The sequence below is a fragment of the Triticum aestivum genome, chromosome 5A, assembly GCF_018294505.1.
Source record: "Triticum aestivum cultivar Chinese Spring chromosome 5A, IWGSC CS RefSeq v2.1, whole genome shotgun sequence".
Classification (NCBI taxonomy): Eukaryota; Viridiplantae; Streptophyta; class Magnoliopsida; order Poales; family Poaceae; genus Triticum; species Triticum aestivum.
In genome coordinates, this window is record NC_057806.1 from 3288121 (window position 1) to 3313610 (window position 25490).

At 40.8% G+C, this 25490-nt stretch overlaps 1 protein-coding gene across 1 annotated transcript; it reads right to left on the reverse strand.

The window, feature by feature from the left end:
- Window positions 1-18857: 18857 nt before the first annotated feature.
- LOC123101922 (type III polyketide synthase B) lies at window positions 18858-20475 on the reverse strand. The gene is made up of 2 exons (XM_044523167.1): window positions 20172-20475; window positions 18858-20090 (listed from the first exon to the last, which is right to left on the reverse strand). Exons 1-2 carry the CDS (start codon window positions 20380-20382, stop codon window positions 19033-19035), a joined length of 1269 nt encoding a protein of 422 aa, XP_044379102.1. The 5' UTR covers window positions 20383-20475; the 3' UTR covers window positions 18858-19032.
- Window positions 20476-25490: the final 5015 nt, after the last annotated feature.

A 25490-nucleotide genomic window follows, 5' to 3' on the forward strand; every position in this document is an offset into this window, starting at 1 on the left:
CACCTGCTTGTGGCACTGCCACTTAAGTCATATCGGTAGAAAACGCATGAAGAAGCTCCATGTTGATGGATCTTTGGACTCACTCGTTTTTGAAAGGATTGAGACATGCGAACCATGTTTGTTGGTAGATATGCATGAAGAAACTCTATACAGATGGATCGTTTGGACTCACTTGATTTTGAATCACTTGGGATATGCAAATCATACCACATAGGCAAGATGACTGAAAAGCCTCGGTTTCAGTAAAATGGAACAAGATAGCAACTTGTTGGAAGCAAACACATTTTGATGTGTGCAGTCCAATGAGTGCTGAGGCATGCAGTGAATATCGTTATGTTCTTACTTCACAGATGATTCGAGTAGATGTTGAGTATATTTACTTGATGAAACACAAGTCTGAATTATTGAATGGTTCAAGTAATTTCAGAGTGAAGTTTAAGATCTTCGTGACAAGAGGATAGAATGTCTATGATATGATCATAGAGATGAATATCTGAGTTACGAGTTTTGGCACACAATTAAGACATTGTGGAAATCGTTTCACAACTAATACAGCCTGGAACACCATAGTTTGATGGTGTGTCCGAACATCATAGTTGCACCTTATTGGATATGGTGCGTACCATGATGTCTCTTGTCGAATTACCACTATTGTTCATGGGTTAGGCATTAGAGACAACCCCATTCACTTTAAATAGGGCACCATGTAATTCCGTTGAGATGACACCGTATAAACTATGGTTTAGAAAAACCTAAGTTGTCATTTCTTAAAGGTTTGGGGCTGCGACGCTTATGTGAAAAGGTTTCAGTTTGATAAGCTCGAACCCAAAGCGGATAAAATGCATCTTCATAGGACACCCAAAACAGTTGGGTATACCTCCTAATCAGATCCGAAAGCAATAAGGATTGTTTCTTGAATCGGATCCTTTCTCGAGGAAAAGTTTCTCTCGAAAAGTTGAGTGGGAGGATGGTGGAGACTTGATGAGGTTATTGAACCATCACTTCAACCAGTGCGTATCAGGGCACATGAAGTTGTTCCTATGGCACCTACACCAATTGAAGTGGAAGCTTATGATAGTGATCATGAAGTTTCAGATCAAGTCACTACCAAACCTCGTAGGACAACAAGGACGCGTACTACTTCGGAGTGGTACAGTAATCTTGTCTTGAAGGTCATGTTGCTAGACAACAATGAACCTACGAGCTATGGAGAAGCAATGGTGGGCCCAAATTCCGACAAATGGTTAGAAGCCATGAAATCCGAGATAGGATCCATGTATCAGAACAAAGCATGGACTTTGGTGGACTTGCCCGATGATCGGCAAGCCATTGAGATAAATGGATCTTTAAGAAGAAGACGGACGTGGATGGTAATGTCACCATCTATGAAGCTCGACTTGTGGCGAAGAGTTTTTCACAAGTTCAAGGAGTTGACTACGATGAGATTTTCTCATCTGTAGCGATGCTTGAAGTCTGTCGGAATCATGTTAGCATTAGCTGCATTTATGAAATCTGGCAGATGGATGTCAAAACAAGTTTCCTTACCAGTTTTCGTAAGGAAAGGTTGTATGTAATACAATCCAAAAGTTTTTTGTCGATCCTAAGGATGCTAAAAGGTATGCTGGCTCCAGCGATCCTTCTAAGGACTGGAGTAAGCATCTCGGAGTTGGAACGTATGCTTTGATGATGATCAAAGATTTTGGGTTTATACAAAGTTTATGAGAAACTTGTATTTTCAAAGAAGTGAGTGGGAGCACTATAGAATTTTTGATGAGTATATGTTGTTGACATATTATTAATCAGAAATGATGTAGAATTTCTGGAAAGCATATAGGGTTATTTGAACAATAAGCATTAAGATCTATAAGATAGATCAAAATGCTCAATGGTACTTTCAAAAATAAGCACATACCTTGACATGATCTTGAAGGAGTTCAAGGTGGTACTACCGCTGAGAGTGGTACTACCGCTACGTGGAGCGGTACTACCGCTACGTGGAGCGGTACTACCGCTGGAGAGCTTCGGCGGTACTACCGCTGGGACAGAACGGAGCAGGTACGGAAGAAAAGGGCAGCTCCAAAGATGCGGAAGGAAGACAACGGGTGTGATAAGGATGTGTACGTGTTGATTCCACTCACGTCTTACCAAAGCGGATCCCCTCTTGATAGTACGGTGACTCCTACGAAACTAGTCCACCAACAACGAAGCGAAGGAGCTACACCGTCTTGAATAAAACACTGAGGGGAGTTAATCGTCTCGTGCCAATGGATGAATCTCTGAAAGAACTTAGCGCACACGATTAGTCCACAAAAGCATTATCATCAATCACCAAAACAACTTGGGGATAAATACGCCCTTACAGTTTAGACCAATGATAGCAGAGTACGCGGATGGTGTGTTTGTTGTAATGGGTTGTGCACCGTCGGATCAAAGATTCACGTTGATACGATTCAGCCTAGCTGGCCGGACACGCTAGTACTAGTAGTAAAATTGAGCTACCCACCCGATCCGGGCCAAGCCTAACGCCATCCAGTAGGACGCATTTACCTTATTTTTGTAACCAAGCCGTGACCATTGCACTGAGCCTCCAATATCTCTCTCGAACCTCCCTCACTTATCTCTAGGGAAACCTTTTCGGGATACGGGTGGCGCATCTTAGTCTTAGCTTACGTCTCCCTCTTCTCCACTCGCAACAACAAGACAAGATCAAAGATCCTCTTCCCAAGTAAGGAAGATAGTGATTCTAGCGGGTGCGCATGCCATGTGTCTGGCCTTCCAAGTTCAAAGAGCTCTTTATATCAGGTTGGTTCATGGCCTTGCGGTTCGATCGTGGCAACTTGGTAACTCGGTTTGTTTGTTCGTGAGACCGCACCTTTTAGATTCAACTTGATGATTTTTTAGATTGACGAGATGACCCTTGCTAGCAGTACAAACCAACCTCCTCATGATTTTCAGATTCAACTTTTGATGTTGCCCAACTTGAGTATGTATGGAGCCATCTCTTTCTTTCTTTCTTTCTTTTTATCAAAGAAAGAAGAGCGTAGCGTGTTTTTTGTTTAGACCTAGGATGTGATTTTGTTTGTTGATACCATGAATGCATGCGTGCTATATGTGTTTCTCAGATTTATTTATCTATGCAAATTTTTAGCCCAATTCTAATTTGATACAACTAGTCGCTTTGGCCACGCACGCTTCTATGTGATGGGTCGATCGAGGGAGGGTTTGAGTCCCACATGACGGATGGACCCTCCTGATTTTATTCTTCTTCTTCTCTGCTTAATATTCTAGTAATCATGCCTAAACTACTGAATTACCTTTGATCAGTTTAGAGATTTGTTCATCAGGCCTACCTAGGTAGCTACCTAATGAAAATATGTATGTATGTTTCCACTGGCTGGGCTATGTGGGAACTGCGACTTTTATATGGTAGCAAGTAATTAAAATTCATTCAAGGTTACCACACAGTCAAAGAAAAAAGTAAGAATGAAGAAGAAGAGCACATGAGCATCGTGGAGGACACAAAGTAAGTTTGGTGATCTTGTTCGATCATGCGGCGAAACACATACTCGAACATTAGACCCCAACACAGAATTAACTCCGGGTATAAAACTGTTGATGTTTACATCATGAAAACAACCATCAGAAACATCATAGTTAAGTTAGCCTACTTAGAGTTTTATGTAGAAGTTGACATTTAAATTGACAACAAGTCATTCGTCATGCAGTATCTCATCAAAAGCCAGAATGTTCAGTCAGTCACCTCCACAAATCGCGACCTGCCAAATTTACATCAGTCCAATAATTAATATCACTTCGACCAACGGGTTCAGCATTTCAGTAACTGGCCATTTTCATCCAGGTCCTGCGATGCTAATGCTAGATCAAAAGATGATAGGCGCTTTCAAGTTTCAAATTACCATGTTTTCTGAGAAATTTGGTGCTTTATTTTATTTTATTTTTTTCACTTTGACAAACAGGTAACATTGCTACAAAAAGTAACAACTAAAAGGTTTCACATTTACCAGAGGAACAAAAATAATTTTGAAATCGGTTGGTGCTAGTTCAGAAGGCTTCAAGGATCTTACATACCACTGTCATGGGCATGCATTCAGGCTGTTGTTGCTGCACATAATGGAGATAATCCCATGCATGTTATCCCAAGAATATGGTTCAGGCTTAACCAGCTCTGAACCACCACCACTGGGTGGCTGAAGAAAGAAACGAAATGAAGAGCATACCATGTTTGGCCCCGCCTCCAGAAAGCATCCAGCTTCATGGAAATCCAAAATCAGGGCACCAAGCTATCTGGATTATCTTGTTTTAAATCAGGCCCCGTCTCCAGAAAGCATCCAGTTTCATGGGTTGCCAGGTTGACAGGTTGATCGTTGACTTTCAAAAATGATTTGGAAAAATTAATAAATTTAAAAACGAATTGAAAAACAAACATTGATTTGAAAAAAGTTCATGAATTTCAAAAGAGTTCAAGTTGAAAATGTTCAACAAAAATTAAAACAATATGTATTTTTCTTTTATAATAAGGATATAAAACATCATTTTTGAAAAAAAACAGACTTTGAAAAAAATTAAAGTTGAACAATGTGCATGGATTTGGAAATGTTCATCCTTCGTAAAAAGTTCACATTTCCAAAAAAGTCATGGATTTCATAAAATAGTCACGGGTTTTGGAAAAAGTCAAAATATTTTAAAAAAAATACAAATCATTTGAAAAGTAATTTGTACATTTAAAAAAATTTCAAAAACATTGGGAAAAGTTCATGCATTTGGACAAAAAGTAGAAAACATAAAGAAAAATATGTTTAAAAGATAAATGAATTCAAAATGGGTCAAAATTTCTTAAAAATATATGAATTTCTAAAATCTTTGCCAATTTAAGAAAAGATACTCCCTCCATTCCCTTATACAAGGCCACTATCGAAAATAAATTTTTGCATCAATACAAGGCCACCAACAGTAATCGAGGCAAAAGTTAATGATGTTTCCTCGTACTAGGAACTTTTTAATAGTTACATGCATGTAGTTATAATGACACTCAACCACTTCTTTCTCATTCATACGTTGCATGCTTGTGGTGTATTAATGATCCTGGTTAACAAAAAGAAAAGTTGACTTGCAAAGAAGTCATTAAATTTTATCTTGGTACATGTATATGAGTTTGTGGCCTTGTATAAGGGAATGTAGAGAGTATCAATTTTGAAAATAATAATTGAATTTGGAATAAGAAAATGAAAAATGAAAAAGAAAAGCCATACAAAACATGTCCTAGAAAAAACCAGGGAAAACATGCTCCAGAAAAAATTGATTTGTTAGAGTTGTAATGTTGTGGAGTTGGAGTTTTACATCACAAATATACATAAATCTGTTAGAGTTGGCTCTTTTTGGAGATGTAAAAAACACTTTTTACTGACTTAAATTATACAACACACACTTTTACATCTTCAAATTTGCATTATCTATTTGAGTTGAAAGCTCTAACGAGTAGCCAGACTGATATTTGCTGATGCCTCGATGCTCCTTATTGATGAACGAAGTTTGCCTGGTGATAATAATGGTACTACTGTTATATTCGATGCGTTGGTTGTATATGAAGGGGAGTTGCGGCCATGTGCAATTGAATATGATGGGCTCTTATTTTGTTAATTGTATCATGTTTTTTTCAGGGGTAAACGAAGTTTTATTCATCAAACACCACAGAATGTGAGATGTCATGGTATTGGCCAAGCCAAATGTGATGTCCCAGATCTAACAAAAGTGAAAACTTGGCTAAAGTATGCTTCAACATTGACAACACAACCTTCGAAATTAAAAATACAATCAAAAGACGACACGTGTAGCTTGATCTCGCTAATAACTGCTCCATTGTTTTCTCGCCCACCTTTCTAGATGTCCCCAATAACCTGTTTAGCGTCAGAAGCAATTACCAATCGGTGCAGGTGAAGATCTTTAGTCAATGGTAGTGCCTCCCTGCACATAATGGACTCCAATATTGTTGGGTCGTCCACTCCTCCAATGACAAGAGCGGTAACCCCCCCCCCCCCCCCCCGAATGTTCCGTCTCTATCTCTACACAGTACCACTGCCGTTCCTCCCACTCCCTTTCGGACAGGCAGCATCAACATGTATCTTTGCATAGCCCGTTGGTGGGGCATTTGGGTGCTGCGCTGTAGCCACTGTTATTTTCTGGATGATAGCGAAATACAAATAGACGAGAAAAACAATACCCGGCCCAATAGAACCATACAAGCTTAAAACCAGGATTACATAACATTGAACATTTTTCAAATTGCACGATGAATATTTCTTGATAATATGTTATCAAAAAATATTTATGAATAATATTGAAAATTTTCTAATTGCACGTTAAATGTATTATTTAAATACATGAGGAATATTTTCAATAATATTTTATTGAAATAAAAAATTTTAATAATACATTTTCTAATTGCATGTTATTTTTTTAATACACGATGATAGATTTTTAATAATATTTTATTGAATAATTTTGAACATTTTCTAATTGCATGTTAAATATTTTTAAATATACGATGAATATTTATAAAAATTCACAAACACATTTATCAAAATATCATGACAAATGCTTACATTTTTAGAAAGAAATATAAATAAAAAATGAAAAAGAAAAACTGAACAAAAACCGATAGAAACCACACATTAAGAAAATTATAGGTACATGAGCTAATATTATTCATCGACTATGATTAGGCAAGGTTTTGGAAACGCACCGGCAATTTCTGGGACATGGACATTCCATATCTAACATTCTGACAGCTGCTGAGTAGAAACGCCCTGAGTTTTAGTCCCAGCAAATGGCCTTCGGGTGACTGGAACGAAGCTCAGGAACTTCAGCGTGCCATCTTCCAGCGAGACGACAATGCCTCTGAACATGAAAGGTAGTAACAGGTAACATTATTAATCTACTAGAGTAGACAGAAAATATATATCTATAACTTGCATATATATGCAGTAAAGATCCGTTTGGGAGCTCGGTAGGACTTTCCGCCTGTATGGATTTTACCAATGTATTTATTTTACTAGGCACAGACGATTTCACTTGGTGGCCTGGTCACTAGAACTTGTATGATCAGCATATTAAAGTCAGTGAAAAATATGGAAGATATCAGTGAGCATATATTTATATTAGTTTCAGAACAACATTCGCTAATAAACTTCTATAACAAATTCTTTCATTCGGGAAAATTCCGATCAATTTGCAGGAGCCTAGCATGAGCACTGAACAACCAGATGTATGGAAAATCCGTATATGTGGATAACTGGGTTACCAAACACTGAGAAGCAATATAATGCCCTTATTACCAGTAAAGAGTTTGAAGGCTGTTGGCACGATCCGGCGCTGTGGCATCGAGAACACGTCTGCCTGAGCGCCTTCTTCATGTAGAGTCCCGGGTCGATGATGACGGGCTTCGCCCTCTGAAACCTACACGCCCAGATTCACAAACCAACAAGAGCAGTACCTTGAATCATTTAGTTCATTATAGTTCACTGCACTTCTTCAACGATCTACATTTCATCAGAGAGATATAAAAGGAGGCACTGGCACAGAAAAGTGATTTATGGTACCACTACACTGCATTGTAGTCAACTCCATCAATAGAACCTCACGAGTTCCAATAGGAACAACAGAGATTTTCTTTTTCCCGAGCAACCGGCAGGAGCTCTGCCTTTTCATTAAGAAGATGCTTATTCACTAAAAGCAAACAAACATATTTGATTACCTTTCTTTCTGGTAGGATAACTAGTGCATGCGCCCCAGAAACCAAAATGTGGGTTGATCCTCTCAACAACTATCCTACTTTGTGGTCTAGATTTCCTATGCTTTATAGTATTCGCAATGACACAAACTGAGGGGCGCGCCTATATCTCGCCTTCAGCGGGTTTGGCTTTGGACTCGCTAAATGCGAGCTGGGCCGGCCCACGAGCGCGGGAGGCCACAACTTTTTGTTTTATTTTTATTCTAGTTACAAAAATCACTCTTTAAAAATATCTTAAAAATATTCAACAAGTATTTTAAAAACGTTGAACAAGTATTTGAAAAAATGTTGAAAACGTATTTGAGAAATATTGAACATGTATATAAAAATGTTGATCATGTATAAAGTATGTTGAACAAGTATTTGAGAAATGTTGAACATGTATATAAAAATGTTGATCATGTATAAAAGTATGTTGAACAAGTATTTGAAAAATATTGAACATGTATATAAAAATGTTGAGCAAGTATTTGAGAAAACATTGATCATGTATATAAAAATATTGAACAAGTATTTGAAAAATGTTGAACAAGTATTTGAAAAATGTTGAACATGTATATAAAAATGTTGATCATGTATAAAAGTATGTTGAACAAGTATTTGAAAAATATTGAACATGTATATAAAAATGTTGAGCAAGTATTTGAGAAAACATTGATCATGTATATAAAAATGTTGAACAAGTATTTGAAAAATGTTTAACAAGTATTTGAAAAATGTTGAACATGTATATAAAAATGTTGATCATGTATAAAAGTATGTTGAACAAGTATTTGAAAAATATTGAACATGTATATAAAAATGTTGAGCAAGTATTTGAGAAAACATTGATCATGTATATAAAAATGTTGAACAAGTATTTGAAAAATGTTGAACAAGTATTTGAAAAATGTTGAACATGTATATAAAAATGTTGATCATGTATAAAAGTATGTTGAACAAGTATTTGAAAAATATTGAACATGTATATAAAAATGTTGAGCAAGTATTTGAGAAAACATTGATCATGTATATAAAAATGTTGAACAAGTATTTGAAAAATGTTTAACAAGTATTTGAAAAATGTTGAACATGTATATAAAAATGTTGATCATGTATAAAAGTATGTTGAACAAGTATTTGAAAAATATTGAACATGTATATAAAAATGTTGAGCAAGTATTTGAGAAAACATTGATCATGTATATAAAAATGTTGAACAAGTATTTGAAAAATGTTGAACAAGTATTGGAAAAATGTTGAACATGTATATAAAAATGTTGATCATGTATAAAAGTATGTTGAACAAGTATTTGAAAAATATTGAACATGTATATAAAAATGTTGAGCAAGTATTTGAGAAAACATTGATCATGTATATAAAAATGTTGAACAAGTATTTGAAAAATGTTTAACAAGTATTTGAAAAATGTTGAACATGTATATAAAAATGTTGATCATGTATAAAAGTATGTTGAACAAGTATTTGAAAAATATTGAACATGTATATAAAAATGTTGAGCAAGTATTTGAGAAAACATTGATCATGTATATAAAAATGTTGAACAAGTATTTGAAAAATGTTTAACAAGTATTTGAAAAATGTTGAACATGTATATAAAAATGTTGATCATGTATAAAAGTATGTTGAACAAGTATTTGAAAAATATTGAACATGTATATAAAAATGTTGAGCAAGTATTTGAGAAAACATTGATCATGTATATAAAAATGTTGAACAAGTATTTGAAAAATGTTTAACAAGTATTTGAAAAATGTTGAACATGTATATAAAAATGTTGATCATGTATAAAAGTATGTTGAACAAGTATTTGAAAAATATTGAACATGTATATAAAAATGTTGAGCAAGTATTTGCGAAAACATTGATCATGTATATAAAAATGTTGAACAAGTATTTGAAAAATGTTGAATAAGTATTGGAAAAATGTTGAACATGTATATAAAAATGTTGATCATGTATAAAAGTATGTTGAACAAGTATTTAAAAAATATTGAACATGTATATAAAAATGTTGAGCAAGTATTTGAGAAAACATTGATCATGTATATAAAAATGTTGAACAAGTATTTGAAAAATGTTTAACAAGTATTTGAAAAATGTTGAACATGTATATAAAAATGTTGATCATGTATAAAAGTATGTTGAACAAGTATTTGAAAAATATTGAACATGTATATAAAAATGTTGAGCAAGTATTTGAGAAAACATTGATCATGTATATAAAAATGTTGAACAAGTATTTGAAAAATGTTGAACAAGTATTGGAAAAATGTTGAACATGTATATAAAAATGTTGATCATGTATAAAAGTATGTTGAACAAGTATTTGAAAAATATTGAACATGTATATAAAAATGTTGAGCAAGTATTTGAGAAAACATTGATCATGTATATAAAAATGTTGAACAAGTATTTGAAAAATGTTTAACAAGTATTTGAAAAATGTTGAACATGTATATAAAAATGTTGATCATGTATAAAAGTATGTTGAACAAGTATTTGAAAAATATTGAACATGTATATAAAATGTTGAGCAAGTATTTGAGAAAACATTGATCATGTATATAAAAATGTTGAACAAGTATTTGAAAAATGTTGAACAAGTATTTGAAAAATGTTGAACATGTATATAAAAATGTTGATCATGTATAAAAGTATGTTGAACAAGTATTTGAAAAATATTGAACATGTATATAAAAATGTTGAGCAAGTATTTGAGAAAACATTGATCATGTATATAAAAATGTTGAACAAGTATTTGAAAAATGTTTAACAAGTATTTGAAAAATGTTGAACATGTATATAAAAATGTTGATCATGTATAAAAGTATGTTGAACAAGTATTTGAAAAATATTGAACATGTGTATAAAAATGTTGAGCAAGTATTTGAGAAAACATTGATCATGTATATAAAAATGTTGAACAAGTATTTGAAAAATGTTTAACAAGTATTTGAAAAATGTTGAACATGTATATAAAAATGTTGATCATGTATAAAAGTATGTTGAACAAGTATTTGAAAAATATTGAACATGTATATAAAAATGTTGAGCAAGTATTTGAGAAAACATTGATCATGTATATAAAAATGTTGAACAAGTATTTGAAAATGTTTAACAAGTATTTGAAAAATGTTGAACATGTATATAAAAATGTTGATCATGTATAAAAGTATGTTGAACAAGTATTTGAAAAATATTGAACATGTATATAAAAATGTTGAGCAAGTATTTGAGAAAACATTGATCATGTATATAAAAATGTTGAACAAGTATTTGAAAAATGTTGAACAAGTATTTGAAAAATGTTGAACATGTATATAAAAATGTTGATCATGTATGAAAGTATGTTGAACAAGTATTTGAAAAATATTGAACATGTATATAAAAATGTTGAGCAAGTATTTGAGAAAACATTGATCATGTATATAAAAATGTTGAACAAGTATTTGAAAAATGTTGAACAAGTATTTGAAAAATGTTGAACATGTATATAAAAATGTTGATCATGTATAAAAGTATGTTGAACAAGTATTTGAAAATATTGAACATGTATATAAAAATGTTGAGCAAGTATTTGAGAAAACATTGATCATGTATATAAAAATGTTGAACAAGTATTTGAAAAATGTTGAACAAGTATTTGAAAAATGTTGAACATGTATATAAAATGTTGATCATGTATAAAAGTATGTTGAACAAGTATTTGAAAAATATTGAACATGTATATAAAAATGTTGAGCAAGTATTTGAGAAAACATTGATCATGTATATAAAAATGTTGAACAAGTATTTGAAAAATGTTTAACAAGTATTTGAAAAATGTTGAACATGTATATAAAAATGTTGATCATGTATAAAAGTATGTTGAACAAGTATTTGAAAAATATTGAACATGTATATAAAAATGTTGAGCAAGTATTTGAGAAAACATTGATCATGTATATAAAAATGTTGAACAAGTATTTGAAAAATGTTTAACAAGTATTTGAAAAATGTTGAACATGTATATAAAAATGTTGATCATGTATAAAAGTATGTTGAACAAGTATTTGAAAAATATTGAACATGTATATAAAAATGTTGAGCAAGTATTTGAGAAAACATTGATCATGTATATAAAAATGTTGAACAAGTATTTGAAAAATGTCTAACAAGTATTGGAAAAATGTTGAACATGTATATAAAAATGTTGATCATGTATAAAAGTATGTTGAACAAGTATTTGAAAAATATTGAACATGTATATAAAAATGTTGAGCAAGTATTTGAGAAAACATTGATCATGTATATAAAAATGTTGAACAAGTATTTGAAAAATGTTTAACAAGTATTTGAAAAATGTTGAACATGTATATAAAAATGTTGATCATGTATAAAAGTATGTTGAACAAGTATTTGAAAAATATCGAACATGTATATAAAAATGTTGAGCAAGTATTTGAGAAAACATTGATCATGTATATAAAAATGTTGAACAAGTATTTGAAAAATGTTTAACAAGTATTTGAAAAATATTGAACATGTATATAAAAATATTGAACAAGTATTTGAGAAAACATTGATCATGTATATAAAAATGTTGAACAAGTATTTGAAAAATATTTAACAAGTATTTGAGAAAACATTGATCATGTATATAAAAATGTTGAACAAGTATTTGAAAAATATTTAACAAGTATTTGGAAAATGTTGAACAAGTATATAAGAATGTAGAATGAAAAACAATAAGAAACAAAGAAAAGCCAAAAAATAAAAAATAAAAATGGAGAAGAAAAAAGGAAACCAAACAAAAAATTAAGAAGGAAAAATAAAACCCAAAGAAGAAATGGAAAAGAAAAAAGAAATCCAAACAAAAAATCCTGTCAAAAAAGAAAAAGAAAAAATTAACCGTGAAAACCCATGGAAAAACCGGCTACGTTTGCCTCAAGGACGCGACACGCCTAGTGCTAACCACGTGCAAGACATGGGTGCAGTTACCAGTAGAGAGAGAGAGAGAGAGAGAGAGAGAGAGAGAGAGAGAGAGAGAGTCACCTCCGAGGAGATTAGAGATTGATCCCACTTCTCCCATATCGTTTTCTTTTTCATTTAACCGTGCGTGAAAATGGGCCGCTCCAATTACTATACTCTTCAACAAGAGTTCGTACGGTCTCTCGCTTAATGCGAGAAATAGTCGGCGTGCGAGCCAAGAACCTCTAGGCTTTCTCAAAAATAATAAAAGGGTTGGATTATGGGCCGTTTTGTGCCTTTTTGGTTATTTTGGTTTAACCGATAACCATGTGGTGTTAACCAAAAAAAACGAATGCTAAATGGTTTCCATGTTTGAAAACCAAAACCTGAGAAAACCGAAATTTTAATTCGGTTTTGGTTTGTTGGTTTTTGTTTCGGTTTCGCACACACCCCGAGTCAACGCGCCAAGTCTTGTGCCGCGTGATCCGTCTCTTTTGCTTCCGTGACCCGTGACTTTTGTTTTTTCCTTTCCCACGTGTTCTTCCACTGCTCCAATCCAACTACTCCTACAATGTCATTCTGACAGTGCCCTTTGCTTTTAGTACTAGTATTATTTTGGATTGGTGCACTAGGTGCCTACCTACTGGAGTATTACGGGCTACGGGCACTGCATCACATCACACACATATCAATCATCAAAGTCGCCGGTTTGACTGGCGTGTATCCAGTCAGATCTGCATACTGTACACATAACTGCATTGCCTACGGGCTGGACCTGGACCTGAACAAATCCTGCACTGCTTCCGTCTTGCTCCTCTTCCTTCCTCCTCTCCGCTGTGACAGGCCGGACAGGAGCCTCTGGGCCTCCATCTGCCGCATCCGGTCTTCGTCTTCGGATTCATCAACGCCTTGCCGGCCGGTGAGCAATCTTAACTTGCTTCCTTAATTGTCTAGAAAGGGTTCAACTCCTTAGATTAGCTAGCTCCGCCCTCCATGTATGTATCGCCTTCACCTTGAGCTATCGTACGTCAAGTCAACAAACAGCCTTGAGCTATCGTAAATAAAATGTTTTAAACCAAGATCTCTGGGAGGATGCGGATGTGTTCAACGATGTTGTCGAACCGATGTCTCATGTCTTCTGACAATGTGCTTCAGACTTGTCTCCTTATTCTCTTTTTGTCGATAATTTTCGTAAAGACCTTTCTCCTTGATTACTTTCTAGTTTAGCTCCCCCTTATAGCCTGCAGCTTATATATATCCTTCTGTAGTTTGGTTAGCCTGTAGCTATTCGCTGTATCAAACTTTTTTGGTTTTTATATTTTGTTGTAATAAAGAAAAAGGACGTCCAATTTTGTTGTATATATCCTTCTATAGTTTGGTTGCCGCTTAATTAAAGTTAAAAAATGGTTCAGCCTGATATTTTGTCAAAAAACAATGTTTAAAATCAGATGCTATGTCTGATCCTTCATTGGTTCATGGAGGAGTCCTATTTGTAGTTGTAGGTGATGCTGCTAATGGAGTTTTTTTTTTCTTCCCCTTTCTTCTGTGCAGCGTCGCTGGATACAATTACGATGGCATGGTCTAAGTTGGTCGTGAAGGTCATTCGTGTTCACAAGCTATTCCCAGAGCATAGTAAAGATTCTACAAGTGCCTTTGTCGTGGTCACCTTTGATTCTCGACATCTATCAAATTTCTCCATCGGCCGTAGGAGACTGGGAAGCTAGTCGAACCCCCGGCCGGGGCCTGCATCAGCATCATCGTGGCAGGAGCGCTGGAGACCTGTCCGCGGAGGGTTTTTTTTTTTTAGAGAAAATGCCAGGTCCGACTTTAAATTAATAAAGTCACCAGGCAACATGAGTCACAACCAAACTAACCACACAACAACAGTATCACCCGGCCCGAGGATAACCAAAAGGACAATTTTAACTGGGAAAGGCACAAAACGAAGCATGGGAGCAGCAGCAGCTAGGACATCCTGGCCCGATCCCTTCCAGATAGAGATATAGCAGTTGCACACACTCGGTCGGTGAGGGCCACTACAACCGCCTTTTCCTCCTCCTTAATCAGAGATTTCCACTGCTGCAAAAACATGGATAATTTGAAGATAACATTAGCCACCGAGCTAGGGAACACCTTTTAACGGTAAACTTGTTTCTGATAGTCCACAAGGTCCAGCACATGGCCAAGAAGCCGGACCAGAAGAGCCTCTTCGTCAATCCTGACAAAGTAGCCGAAAGGAGGCAGAGGGCAGAGAAATTAGCAGGATCCCAGGAGACGCCCAGCCAGTCCCTTAGACAGCTCCAGAGTAGTAATGCCAGCGGGCAATGAAAGATGATGTGATCAGTATCCTCAGGGCTCCCGCAGAGAGAGCAGAAATGAGAGCACGGCCCATGCTGTTTCTTAATCTGATCAGCGGCAGGTAAACGGCCCCTCATTGCTTGCCACATAAAGATTCGGATCTTGTCACTCGGGCGAACCAGATGGGCTTGAACTTAAAAACTTAGGACCAGTCGGCGGCACACGGTAGCACGACTTAACAGAATACCGGCCGGAAGCATAATGGGGCCAAGAAACCTCATCCCGCGCCTCCAAGAGCGCGGGGAAGAGGGCAGCGAGACGCTGCCACTCCTCCAACTCTGCGGGAGACAGGACCCAGCGGAAGCCCAGATCCCAACCAGCGGCCGCAACCTCCGTGATGGAGATAGCAGGCGACGACACAAAAGAAAACGGAGGTGTTGTTGTCGATGCATAACACTCCTGCCTTCCACCCTGCTGTAAATAAATTCACCCAATAATATGTGATTATACTCATCACATGTATGGATAGATGGCTCAGCCTGTGTCTTCTTTTCACATGAGAGATGAGATCACAAAACAATCAGACCACTAGTTAATCAAAGGCAAATTTTAGCATGCTCCCTCTTACCTCCCTTTTTCACGTGAGAGGTACGAGAGATCATGCTGAAATTTGCCAGAGGTTGCACATTCGGTGTGTGTACACTATGATTCAGTGTTCAAGAGTGAGATGTGGCAAGAAGATGCTAGGGTTCTTTTACCAAAGAGGGCCCGGTCGATCAGTGAGCTAGCGCAAGAACCTTTCATCCATGTGAGTTTCCTAGTTTCTTGGGCCAGAGGCCCCAATCAGTGGTGTGACGACACCGACAAGCCCATACCGGCGCGGGTCAGCCTCCGGCGCCAATGATGGCCGCAGAGGAGGGCGTCCGTGACTGTCGCGACCTATGCTCACAAAGCCGGGGAATGATGGAGCCTCCATGAACCAGGCTGGACCTCTGCAGCTGCTTGAAGCCCGCCCAGATATGTGATTCAACCGCGTAGTTCACTTCCAGCTACCTGATCTGGGGCAAGTCGCACTCCCTCATATCTGGGGACGAACATTGTTTTTTTGTTAATGACACGAGTAAGATGGTGATTTGCGAAAACGGAATTGTTATTTCACATCTAGATGCAATATACTTACCTCACATCTAAGTTCAGAACCATTGATTTTGGTTGTCTTTAATTAATTCCACGCAAGAATCAGACAAACATAGAGTGAATAGCATAAAACTACCATTTTTCGTGCTATGGTACCAAAAAACTACCGAAAATTTGTTTGTGACTAATACCTACCACTGTTGGCGTCGACTGTCTCAAAAAAACCCAAATGGACGAGTGGTTAACATCTGATCAGGTTTATGATAGCTGGGGACCGCCTGTAAGATAACAGTTCGTTTGACCGTTTGTTTGGCCGTTAACTTACATCTGAGGCCTACATGTCAGTGTCATTCAAATAAAAAAATCTTCATTCCCTCAATTAGCAATCAGGTCCCTGAAAATAAAATAGAAAGCAATCAGGCCCTGAAAAATAAAACAAAAAGCAATCGTGTCCCCGCCGGCAAGCTCGTCGCCGGAGTTGATGCGGGCGTCGGCCGGCCTTCAGCGGCACCGTCCCTGCTGCTCTGCTGCACGCGCCGGAGCTGCTGCATTGGTGCACGCGGCAGAGCTCGAAGGCTCCCTGCTGCCGGCAGCGGGCGAGGCAGCCATGGCGAGCTCGCCTCGAGGCTTTGCAGATGGGGCCAGGCACGGCAGCCGTCGGACGTGAAGAAAGCGAGCTCAGCCTGAGTGGAAGGAGGCCAGCAGGAGGTGAGGGAGTCGGCCAAGCTCCGTCGGAGATGGGGCCGGGCGGCGCACGTGCCATAGGAGGCGAGCTATGGGGAGGAGGGAGGAGGGAGGAGGCGTGGGTGGTTGAGCTGCTCGCCGTTTGCCCCCGCACCCGTGGCGGTGGCCAACTGTAGCCCGTCGCCGTGGCCGGCCGTGAGGAAAGAAGAGAGAGATCACAGGAGGGGAGTAGAGAAGAAAGGGAAGAAGATGAAGCTTACCGGTGGGTCCCACATGTAAGTTAACGGTCAAACTAAACAGTCAAACAAACGGTTTGTTTAGGAGCGGGCCCGACTTGTCATAATCCAGATCAATTTTGAATCACATGGTGATTTGGGTTTTTTAGACAGCCGATGCCAACAATGATAGATATTAGTCACAAACAATTTTTTGGTAGTTTTTTTGTACCATAGAATGAAAAGTGATAGTTTTATGTTATTCACTCGACAAACATACCGTATATACACTGCTGCAAGACATGGCTTCTCGTGGTTTGTTTCGCGCAGAATTCCCCAATTACGATTCCTTGTCTTTTAGATCCTCTGACGATGAATAATTCCCTGCTGCTGCGCCTCCATATATAGCATAACCATTTCTCTAGGAAAAAGTACAAACCGTGGCAGCTTATTAGGAAACTTGTAAAGCGCTGCTTAGGCCACGGATCCGGCTTGCCTGCTTCCTTCCCATGCTTCCGTCCGTGCTCCCACTTCATCCTACGGCTGTCATTTTCTCTTTTTCTTTTCTAATCTAATCATCTCCCCCCCCTGATTTTCAGGGGGTGGGGCCGGGCCTTATTTTCTTCCAATCAAATCAAGCCACGTACGCGGGAACACAGATGGGAGCACGGGAAGGGAGCAGGCAAGTCTCGTCCTTAGGCCACACCCATACTGGCTATTACTATTAGGCATGGTTCTGGAAACGTACCCGTAATTTCTGAGACATGGACATTCCATATCAAATATTCTGACAATTTGCAAGTAGAAACACCCCTGAGTTTTATCCCTGGACATCGCTGGCAGTTCTAGGTAAGCTGAGGAACTTCCATGTGCCATCTTCCATTGAGATGACGATACCTCTGAACATGAAAGATAGTAACATCATCAGGACGCGGAGTTTCTGCTCCCGGGCTTAGCTGCACCCTTGCTGATGAAAAAAACCAAAACAAATACTAGAAAAATTCAAAAAAAATCATTTTATTTGTGTGGTAGATAATTTAGTGCGTGAGGTCTGCTCCAAATTTTAACTCATTTGGACATTTGAGCAGCCCTCGGCAAAAAAGACAAAATCAGGATCTGCAAAAAAATTAAGCTACTAGTAGACTGGAAATATCTCTGGCCTGAATATATACTCCACGGTAAGTCCCCGTTTGCGAAGTCAATAGACACTCGTATAGTTTTTACCACTGTATATTTTACTAGGCACAGACGGTTTCAGTTGGCGGCCTGGTCAACACAACTTGTATGATCAGCATATTTGTATCAGTACAAAATATGGTACATATCAGTGAGCATGTATGCATTAGTTTCCAACCCTCAACACCCACAACAACTAATAAACTTCTAATACTATCAGATTCCTCTGAAACATGCACATACAGATTAACAAACCAACAAGTGCACGGCCTTGAATCATTTAGTTCATGATAGTTCATCCCGTCAAAAGAGAAAAAAAGTTCATGATAGTTCAGTGCCTTTTTCAAAGCATGCATGCATCATGCCCATTTCAGAGAGACAGGAGGCACAGAGAAGTTATTTATGCTACCGCTGCATTGCATTGTACTCCCTCCGTTCCTAAATACTTGTCTTTCTAGGCATTTCAACAAGTGACTACATACGGAGCAAAATGAGTGAATCTACACTCTAAAATATGTCTACATACATCTGTATGTAGTAGTCATTTAAAATGTCTAGAAAGACAAATATTGAGTAGTCAACTCCATCAATAAAACCTCACCAGTTTCATTGCTTATTTCACTAGAAGCAAACGAACTCGATATTTGATTACCTTTCTTCCTGGTAGGTTAATTAGTGCACGGGCCTCAGAAACCAAAGAAATCATGACACGAACATATAATGTGCGCGCAACGCAAGCGCGAGCAATTCATGTCCTCCTGCTAGTTGGCCCCTAGGCGCGCCTGGAGGTTCCTTGCCAGGATCCCCTCGAAGGTGATCCCCGGCCCGAACGCCAGTATGAGTCCCCACTCGCACTCCTGACCCCCCTCCGGCTCCGGCTCCGGCTCCGGCGCCTCCGTCCTCTGCCTGCTCTCCTCCACCATGTTCTCCAGCACGTACACGATGGTGTTGCTGCTCGCGTTCCCAAAGTCCCGGAGCGCGCTCCGGCTCGCGCGCAGCTTCCCGCCGTCCAGCCCCAGCCGCCCCTCCATCTTGGTCAGGATCGCCGGGCCACCGGGGTGCACAGCCCAGAACATCTTGTCATACGTCAGCTGCTCGCCATGGTCACCCTCCGCAGCAGCAGCAGCAGGGTGCTCCTTGATCAGCTTCTGGCAGAAGGACTCCACGTGCGCCTCGATGATGTGGGGGAGCTCGCGGCCCAGCTGGAACTTGATGCCCTCCTCCGTCAGCCGGCCGTCGATGGTCTTCTCGGTGTCGGGGAGGAAGCGCTGTAGCGCCGAGTAGAGCTCGAAGAGCGGGCGCTCCTGGTCAGTGGGGTCGGTGCCGACAACGGCCGCGCCCGCGCCGTCGCCGAAGAGCGCCACCCCGACGAGGTCGTAGGGCCGGTCGGGGCTGGGCGGGCGGAACCCGGCCACGGTTGTCTCGGAGGTGGCCAGCAGGACGCGCGCGCCCGGGCAGCTCTCGGCCAGGCCCTTGGCCACACGGAGGCCCGCCACGCCGCCGGAGCACCCCGTGAAGGCCAGCATGACGCGGCGGACGTCCGGGCTGAGCCCCAGGGCGCGCGCCAGGTGCAGGTCCCCGCCCGGGAACCGCGCCTCGCTGGACGAGACGTAGACGAGGTGGGTGATCGCCGACAGGTCGCCGCCCCACGCCTTGATGCAGGCCAGCGACGCCTCGGTGGCCATCTGCGTCACCGCCTTGTTGGAGATGTCCAGCCGCTGCTTCATCGTCGGCAAGCCCTCCTGGGCCAGCTCCGGGTAGCTCTTGAGGATCTCGTCCGACATCACCACGTACCTCGTCTTCACCGTCGTCGTCTTGCCTGCATTGCATTCATATACTCATCATGCATCAACAAAAGAACTTGCCGAAATGGAAACAGAGAGAATTAGTGGTTACATACATAGCCTGGTGAGCTTCTCCTTGAGCTCGGGATCCTTGCAGTTGGTGTTCCTCATGAAGCCCTCGACGACGTAGTCTTGCATGACGAGCTGCTGCGGGAAAGCGTGGCCCAGGGCGAGGATCGTGGCCTTGCCGGGGTTGGGGGCCAGGCAGGTGGCCTGCTGCTGCTTGTTCGCCGCCGTCGTCGTGTCGACATCCCTAGCGCTCACCATGGTCGTGTGAGGAGGATTGGATTGATGCAAGAGGATGGAATCTCAGTGCCGGAGGAGGAGGGCTAATTAGCTGCTGGTGGTCCAGAGATTTGAAGACTATATATACATATACTCTCCTCTTGTTTTCTTCTCCTCTGCTTTAATTACTTAGGATGTATCAACCAGTCTGTCTAGTTGAGAGGCACCAAGTGCGTGCATGTATGCATGACAAGCAAGGTTGGTGGCCAGCAAGCAGATAACCTACAGGTTGTTTACTGGTAATCGAGGATCTCAGTACCAGAAGCAAATAAACAACCATGTGTACTCCGAAGTGTCTTCCTTCCTTCTAGGCCGCCCTTGTCTAATAACACCATTTGATTTAGGTCTACCTATCAGTTTCCGACGAACCCTCAACGGAATCATTCCCTTCTGGTATTTTTCTAGGTCTTCCTCTCCTACTATACGCAATCATTGGCTGATGAGGATGTGCCTCTTCAAACGGTGCTACGAGGCACCATGCTTGAATGATACCTCTGCCAATCAGTGTCACACCAAGTTTATGGTAAGACCAACCAGGAGGATGAGCAGCAACTACAAGATACTGCAGCAGATAGACGATCATGATCAGCTCCAAGTACCCCATAAGTTCTACTTATCGTTTTTTATATCCAGTAGATTCTTGCACTTAAAAACAAACCAAAAAATCCTATAGTTTCTTCTTTTTCTGATCGAAAAATTCTTATACTTCCTAAAAACATATACATTGCATATTAACTTATTGCATCAAAAGAGTTGTATATACAACAAGATACGCATTGCATGTTAAACAAGCGATGATGGAGTTTTTCTAATTGCTAGATTCGGGCGGTGAACCAAACATTTCTCCGGATAGACTTCAAGACAGACAGGCACACTGGATAATAAGATGAGGAATAAACTCTTTTGATGTTACTGCTTCATGCTTCATACGTAGTTCATAATCATCAGCCTCGCAATTTACAGGAGGAAACTCTTTGAAGCCACGACTCACAAAATGAAGTCGGAGAGCTGCGGCAACACATACAGAGATCTAATCACTGTTGAACTAAATTTAACAGAGAAAAGTGAGATAGGGCAGGAATACGAGATCAGATTTAATACTAAAGTTGTCGTTTCTTAAAGTTTGGGGTTGTGATGCTTATATGAAAAAGTTTCATCCTAATAAGCTCAAACCCAAATCGGAGAAATATGTCTTCATAGGATACCCAAAGGAGACTGTTGGGTACACCTTCTATCACCAGATCCGAAGGCAAGTTATTCATTGCTGAGAATGGATCCTTTCTAGAGAAGGAGTTTCTCTTGAAAGAAGTGAGTGGGAGGAAAGTAGAACTTGATGAGGTAACTGTATCTGCTCCCTTATTGGAAAGTAGTTCATCACAGAAATCTGTTCCTGTGACTACTAGACCGATTAGTGAGGAAGCTAATGATGATGATCATGTAACTTCAGATCAAGTTACTACCGAACCTCGTAGGTAAACCAGAGTGAGATCTGCACTAGAGTGGTACGGTAATCCAGTTCTGGAGGTCATGTTACTTGACCATGACGAGCCTACGAACTATGAGGAAGCGATGATGAGCCCAGATTCCGTGAAATGGATTGAGGCCATGAAATCTGAGATGGGATCCATGTATGAGAACAAAGTATGTGAGCGAAATATGCCCTAGAGGCAATAATAAAGTTATTATTTATTTCCTTATATCATGATAAATGTTTATTATTCATGCTAGAATTGTATTAACCGGAAACATAATACATGTGTGAATACATAGACAAACAGAGTGTCACTAGTATGCCTCTACTTGACTAGCTCATTAATCAAAGATGGTTATGTTTCCTAACCATGGACAAAGAGTTTTTATTTGATTAACGGGATCACATCATTAGTTGAATGATCTGATTGACATGACCCATTCCATTAGCTTAGCACCCGATCGTTTAGTATGTTGCTATTGCTTTCTTCATGACTTATACATGTTCCTATGACTATGAGATTATGTAACTCCCGTGTGCCGGAGGAACACTTTGTGTGCTACCAAACGTCACAACGTAACTGGGTGATTATAAAGGTGCTCTACAGGTGTCTCCAAAGGTACATGTTGGGTTGACGTATTTCGAGATTAGGATTTGTCACTCCGATCGTCGGAGAGGTATCTCTGGGCCCTCTCGGTAATGCACATCACTTAAGCCTTGCAAGCAATGCAACTAATGAGTTAGTTGCGAGATGATGTATTACGGAACGAGTAAAGAGACTTGCCGGTAACGAGATTGAACTAGGTATTGGATACCGACGATCGAATCTCGGGCAAGTAACATACCGATGACAAAGGGAACAACGTATGTTGTTATGCGGTCTGACCGATAAAGATCTTCGTAGAATATGTAGGAGCCAATATGGGCATCCAGGTCCCGCTATTGGTTATTGACCGGAGACGTGTCTCGGTCATGTCTACATTGTTATCGAACCCGTAGGGTCCGCACGCTTAAGGTTTCGATGACAGTTATATTATGAGTTTATACATTTTGATGTACCGAAGGTTGTTTTGAGTCCCGAATGTGATCACGGACATGACAAGGAGTCTCGAAATGGTCGAGACATAAAGATTGATATATTGGAAGCCTATGTTTGGATATCGGAAGTGTTTCGGGTGAAATCGGGATTTTACCGGAGTACCGGGAGGTTACCGGAACCCCCCCGGGAGCTATATGGGCCTTAGTGGGCCTTAGTGGCTCTTTCGAACCGCGGTGAGCTGCTGACCGTTTCCCCTTTGACCCCCCTGCTTGCTCCCGCCCTCTAGCCATAGCCCCGAGGTCACCGAGGCCGCCGTCCGCCGTGGCCGGCGAGCCCGCGCTCCCGAGCCTCTCGTGCTCGCTCCAGGGGCATCGACACGCTCCTGGCGCCTCAGGAGGCCGCCTAGCCGCTACGTTTGCTCGCTCGAGCACTGCAGCACCGGACTGGCTCGAGCCCAACTCCGGCCGCCGCCTGGCTCGACGCCGGCGCCATTCCCGGCCACCCCAGCAACCCCCACCATCACCAATGGATGCGCGTTGGCCCCAGCTAGCCCTAGGTCCAAACGGCGCTCGATTCCGTGGACTACAGTGCGAACCCGACGCGTCTCTGCCGCTCGGTTTGGTCATCGCCGGCCCAACTCCGGTGAGGTGACGTGGCGTCATTAGCCCCAGCTAGCCCTAGGTCCAAACGGCGCTTGATTCCTATATATTCCCTGTTTATCTTGTTTTCTTTTCTGTTTTTATGCGTTCTGTTTTTGCTTTTCTTTTTTCTTTTTGTTTATAAGTAGTCGGTTTTAAAGTTATTTTTGGGTTGTCGGGTGAGTGTAAATGTACGTACATACATACATACATACATACTATATAATACTTCCCCCGTCCTATAACGTAACATATTTTTTGACACTACAGTAGAAAAAAAATGTCTTACATTATGGGATGAAGGGAGTATGTATACTATTATATGATTATTCTTTGCATATTAGAAAATTTGCAATTTTAGTGCAAAATTGTTGTAAGTTTTTTATTTTCTTTTTGAGTGATAGGCACAGGTTGACCGACCAAAATTCGGCCGGTCGTCACGTAGCCCTCAGATCGCCCCACGCGCAGTTGTACGATGGATTTTCTAAGTGAACTTTTTAAAGTTTGACCAAGCCTATTGATAAAACCCGCAAAGATCTGCGATATCAAATATATTTAATATCAAAATCCAATTCATAATGAATCTGATGAATTATATTCGTTTTTTAATAAGAAGTTGATAAATTTTGTTAAAACTTGGTCAAACTAGACAATAAATATGATAAGCCAATTTGGGCTCCAGCCCAGTAAACCCGGCCCATACATTAGCTGATCCAATGTGATGAGTTGCCGGACACGGAGAGCGTACGCTCTGCCTTCCCGCGCGAATCCGTGTCCGACCCGCTCTGTCTCGGCCAGGATCGAGTGCTTAAATTCTCACGCAGCAAACCAAACCAAGCACCGGTAGCAGCAACAACGAGAGCCCGCCGGCGATCGATCGATTGCAAGAACTCGAGCTACTACTGGTTCACGGCGAGCCGGCGATCGGTTGCTTGCAGATCATGGAGGCGGTGAAGAAGAAGCAGCTGGAGGCGCAGCTGGAGGCGGCGGACAAGCTGCTCGCGGCCGGCGACCTCAGGAGGGCCAAGATGCACGTCGACATGGCCGTGGCCATGGACCGCTACGGGGCCTGCCCGGAGGCCCAGCGCGCGCGCGCCGCCTACAGGGTCCTCGCCGCCGACAAGGCCAACCACTACGCCGTCCTCGGCGTCGCCGTGCCGCCCGGCGGCAGGCCCACCAAGGAGTCCCACGACGCCGTCAAGTCCCAGCACAAGGCGCTCTGCGACATGTTCGACCCCGGCAAGGCCGGCGGCACCAGCGCGGCCATGGCCGGCGCGTTCAAGCTCGTCAACCAGGCGTTCGCCGCGCTCACGGACATCAGGAAGAACGAGGGCGCGGTGCCGGGGAGAGCTCCCGCTCCTCGCCACCGCCTGCCGCCGCTGCTCCCGGTGCCGCGTGCCAAGGCCAAGGCGGCGGCCGCGCCAGCCCGGGTGGTCGTGGTGGAGGCCGCCGCCGACGAAGATCCTCTTGCTGCTGTCTTCCTGGACAAGCCGGTGGTGCCAGAGCACAAGGGGCATGACGCAGAGGCAGTGGAAGACGAGGAGGAGGACTACAACGCCGGCGGCCGCGGCCGCGGTGGACGTCGTTAATTAGGGAAGGAAGGCCGATCAATCAAGAGTCACTAAAAATATTAGTCGGGAGTAGTACATTGTTTGCTTGTTTAGTTCAAGATGTTACATTGTTTTCTTGTGTTTCTTCTTGAGTCAAGTTGATTTATATGTACCCTGTTTGATTCATGACTTGGGATGATCATGAGATTTATTGGCAGTGGATTCTTTTTGTTTGCAATTCGAATTTGTTGTGGAATTGATGGTCGAAACTTCCTAGTTCAAATGGATGAAGGCTATGCTACGCTAAATGTGCAATTTGTGCGATTATTCACTTGACACCCTGTCACGTGTTAGCAACCTGTTGTTCGTCAACACACTTTGCTTTTGCTAGC

What these genes read in the sequence shown, in the direction of transcription:
- LOC123101922 (XM_044523167.1), bottom strand. Translation starts at nt 20,382, where the DNA reads ATGGTGAGCGCTAGGGATGTCGACACGACGACGGCGGCGAACAAGCAG. An exon ending in GGAGAAGCTCACCAGGCTAT is followed by an intron (nt 20,091 to 20,171) that starts GTATGTAACCAC and finishes AATGCAATGCAG; the next exon opens with GCAAGACGACGACGGTGAAG.